The sequence below is a fragment of the Tiliqua scincoides genome, chromosome 3, assembly GCF_035046505.1.
Source record: "Tiliqua scincoides isolate rTilSci1 chromosome 3, rTilSci1.hap2, whole genome shotgun sequence".
NCBI classification, from domain to species: domain Eukaryota; kingdom Metazoa; phylum Chordata; class Lepidosauria; order Squamata; family Scincidae; genus Tiliqua; species Tiliqua scincoides.
In genome coordinates this window covers 201,354,612-201,358,619 of record NC_089823.1, presented here as the reverse complement: position 1 = coordinate 201,358,619, position 4,008 = coordinate 201,354,612, and the positions used below count along the sequence as shown (strand labels likewise).

The following is a 4,008-nucleotide window of genomic DNA, read 5'->3' as shown; positions in this document are numbered from 1 at the left end:
GTGAAAAACAGGTAATCTCCAAGAGCTGATCCTGGAGACCGTCCTGTTTCATTCACTGCTTAACCCCTCCCCCATGCTTCTGAAATATTAACAGTTCTCTTGCAACTCTCAAGCAGCTGAAGTTTGTGTGTGACTCTTAAGCAAGTGACTCTAAGCAGCCTTGATTTATACATTGAAGGAACTCCACATACACCTGCACAAAGACACACACCGAAGTCCACAGGGAGTGGTACGGGTGGAGGAAGCACAGCTTCATAGTGCCTGAGAAGAGCTTCTGAGGCAGCATTGGAGCAGAAGGAGCACTTTTGGATAAGAAAAGCATTCATTGAGAATGGGCCTGTTGTCCTCAGTATTAAAAAGATTTTGGGAATGCAGCTGTTCTTTGGTCCATCTCTTTACTAGAGAACATCAGGTTCTTGATTTTCAAAGCTTCGCTTTTGAGAAGAGGAAATATTGGATATCAGTTCCAATGAAGCCTCCTGAAATTCCCTGTTTACAAAGTAATAGCAAATGGCATCCAAGCAGCAGTTGGTGTTGGCAATAATTCCTGCAAGGTTTACAAAGATGTCCGTGTTTTCTATGACAGTGCAGCTGGCTTGCAACATGTCGACTATGAACCGAACGATTTGGGCAACATGAATGGGTAGAAAGCATATGATGAACACAGCCATGTTTGCCCCAATGATGTTGATTGCCTTTTGGATTTGCTTTTCTTCATGTGCGTCGCTGCATTTCTTCGCTATGAGTTTCCTCTTGACTTGAATGGAGCAGAAGCACAGGATAGTTAAGGGTATAACAAATCCCCAAATGACGGATGCAAACACAGGGAATGATGGCTCTCTGGAAACCTTTTTAAAGCACACGACTGGCTCAACTCGTTTCTCGTACAGCTTAGTTACACATATTATGCTTATCATTAAGGCCCAGAGAAATCCACAGATGACAGCTGATTTCAGAGGGGACCTCATAGTCTTTGCTTTGAAGGGGTAACTTATGGCAAAGCAGCGATCAACTGCGGTGATGGTAATAAGGAAGATACTCATGTACCGGTTAATAAAATATGCAGATTCCAGGATTAAACATAGTGTACTCACCTGAGTCTTATAAATGATCTTGAGAGGCAAAGTGAAAAGTAATAAGCAGTCTGCAATGGCTAAATTGGTCATGTAAACTCTGGTTTCAGTCCATTTGCTGAGTTTGCAGCAGAATACCTTCAAGGCCAAGGCATTTAGGATGACACCAATAATGAAAACTGGAATGTAAACAATAGTTTGAATGGAAGATATAGTACTGTTAGTGCTGTGGCTATTAATGCTGCAGTTCGCTTCGTAGTTCATTGTTATGCTGCTGCTGTAAAAGAAACAGAGCATGATTATTTCTATAAAGTTCTGACTAATGTAATAATTAATACTTAGCAGTTGTGGGGTGCTTAAGATGTTTAAAGCACTTGCCATGCATGGTCCTAGTAATCCTTACAACAATCTTGGAAAGATATGCAGTATGATAGGTAATAAAAGGGATAGACAGCAGGCAGGACAACTGAAGCCAAGTGACAATGGCTTGCATATGGCCTCCTAATTAAACACACATGTGAAAATATATGGGCACTCATGCAGCCAAGACCAATTATAAAGATACACTTGGAAAACTTTTCATTTTTCAGCTGTTCTTCTGGTATGGTTATCAGAGGTGGCTTGAGCCAAGGAAGTGCCAAATTCATCTGCCTCCTCCTACCAAATTCTGCTGTTCCCCCTGCATGCTTATGGGCGCCAGCACATCCCCAGAGCTAATATGAACACCAATTAACACCTCCCATACCTGCAACAGGCAATATCTACCTGTATCAGTGCCAGCACCACCCCCATGTTTGCCAGCACCAGACAACACCCCTCCATGCTGGGCAGTACCCATCACCTTCATCCCCCCTTCTAGTTCTGCTTCTTCTAAATGGGTGACAAGGAGGATCACCCTCAATGTACTCTCCTCCTAACCATTAGGAAGAAGTGACCCAACCATTACGAAGAAGAAGGAGATAAGCTCTCCCTCATCTTATTCTTAATCACTCTTAAGTGCCGGGGTATGGGTAGGTGTCAGGTTGCTGTCAGGTTGGTGCCAGTTATGGGTAGGTGTCAGGGGATATGGGTAGGTGCCAGCCTGATACTCAAAGCAAGCATGTCATTCGTCCTCATGGATATAATGAGGATGATTATAATCAGCTAGAACCACAGAAGTGCCTATTCATATCTGCAGCTAAGACTTTGGCCAACTTTGGGCAGCCGGGGGGGGCACCACATGACCCTCATGTGACTCTCCCAGCTGTGCTGACCCAGAAGTAACTGGTAGTGACCTGATGCTTAGAAGTAACTGGTGGTGAGGTTTAGGATGCAAATGGTGGAAGGGGCGGTGGGTGCGGCGGGGCTTTTCGATCTTCCTGCCACACCATTCTGGCTTGTCCTTCTCTGAAGAAGACACTGGAACGGCATGACAGGGAGACTGAAAAGCTGCTGAAGCGGGAGGAGGTGGGGGGACTGTGGCAAAGCTTTCGGGGGCCACCCAAAAGAGCCTAATGAACTGCATGCAGCCCGTGGGCCACGTGTTGGACTATGAGCTCACCTCACAGCTATGTTGTTCAGAAATATGGTGCCACCATGCCACTAGCAAAATTTGTTCACATGAATACATACAGGTTATACTATGCCACAGTGCAGCAACTGTTACCCTGCACATGCCTAATCTCATCTGATCTCGGAAGCTAAGCAGGGTCAGGCCTGGTTAGTACTTGGATGGGAGACCGCCTGGGAATACCGGGTGCTGTAGGCTTATACCATGGTCTTTCGAGACTGAAGGTTGCCAACCAACCAAATACAGAAAAGAGTTGCCCCAACGGGAGATTAAAAAGCAAATTTAAAACAAAAATTAGACAAGCACCCAACTCAGCCACAGCTCTTTCTTGCTACATATTTGCTCCCAGAGTTCACAACTGCCTATTTCTTCAACAGCTGCCAGATTAGAGGCAGCGCCGGAGTTTACACAGCAGTGGATCCAAAAAGCCTCAGGGATGGCCTTTTTTTTTGGCAGACTACAATCCACGGATGCATAAACTCAGACTTTGCCTCTCATTGGGCAGCTGTTACCGAAATAAGCAGATGCACACCCAGGAAGCAAATACTTTGCAAGGCTGAGTAGTGAACATGGTCAGCACATGGAGAAAACTACATGGCATTTGTTTGCAAAGAGATGGTGATTTCATTGAGATCTTACCACTCAGAGTATTGCTGGAATTGGCCTCCTTCTGTTCAGACCATCAAGATCGACTTGTCTGAGTCTGTTTTCTTTTTCTCGTGATGATCCCAGCTGCTCAGCCTGTTGTTTTGAAAAGCTTGTTCTCACTGCTCTTCTTCTTCAGTGTCTGCCCACTAGTCTTCCTGCCCTGTGGTTTTTCTGTGCTGAAAAAGTATTTTGTTCTTTAATCAAACAACATTTGAGTTATTTTAAAGTAGCAGAAAAGTCAGTGGGCATTCCACCGGAAGTGTACACAAACTGCCGTAATGACTAACAATTGCTTTGCTCTTGTTAATGCATTGTTAGGGGCAATGCACTGGAGGCCCTGTGATCTATTACAGCAAAGCACAGAGCCTTATGGTTCAATCTCATTGGGACTGGGTGGCAGCGAATGTGTGTAAAGCAGTCGGCGCCTTAAAATAGTCGGCGCCAGCCATAAAAGAAACTCCAGCAACACGCTGCTGAGTCTCTGAAGGAAGGCTGGAGTCTTCCTCCCTGTGCCAGTAGATTCCCAGCTGCCTGCTGATCAAGGTAAGGTAAGATGGTGGGGGAGGTGGGAGGGAGTGGGGGAGAGCAGAACAGGGTGCAGATGAGGCAAAACTGGGTGGGGAGGGCGTAGAAGGCAGGGAAGCTGTGGGAAGGGGTTGATCCAGCAGCACACTGGATTCTATCCCCCTTTTCTGCAGCCTCCCTGTCCCTTTTCTCTCCTTGGATTTGCACTAGTGA

The 4,008-nt window shown here is 45.8% G+C and overlaps 1 protein-coding gene and 1 pseudogene across 1 annotated transcript; one reads left to right on the top strand and one right to left on the bottom strand.

The window, feature by feature from the left end:
- Positions 1-242: 242 nt before the first annotated feature.
- LOC136645973 (G-protein coupled receptor 35-like) lies at positions 243-3,356 on the bottom strand. The gene is made up of 2 exons (XM_066622454.1): positions 3,262-3,356; positions 243-1,350 (listed from the first exon to the last, which is right to left on the bottom strand). Exon 2 carries the CDS (start codon positions 1,335-1,337, stop codon positions 399-401), a length of 939 nt encoding a protein of 312 aa, XP_066478551.1. The 5' UTR covers positions 1,338-1,350; positions 3,262-3,356; the 3' UTR covers positions 243-398.
- LOC136646501 (5S ribosomal RNA) lies at positions 2,704-2,817 on the top strand (annotated as a pseudogene).
- Positions 3,357-4,008: the final 652 nt, after the last annotated feature.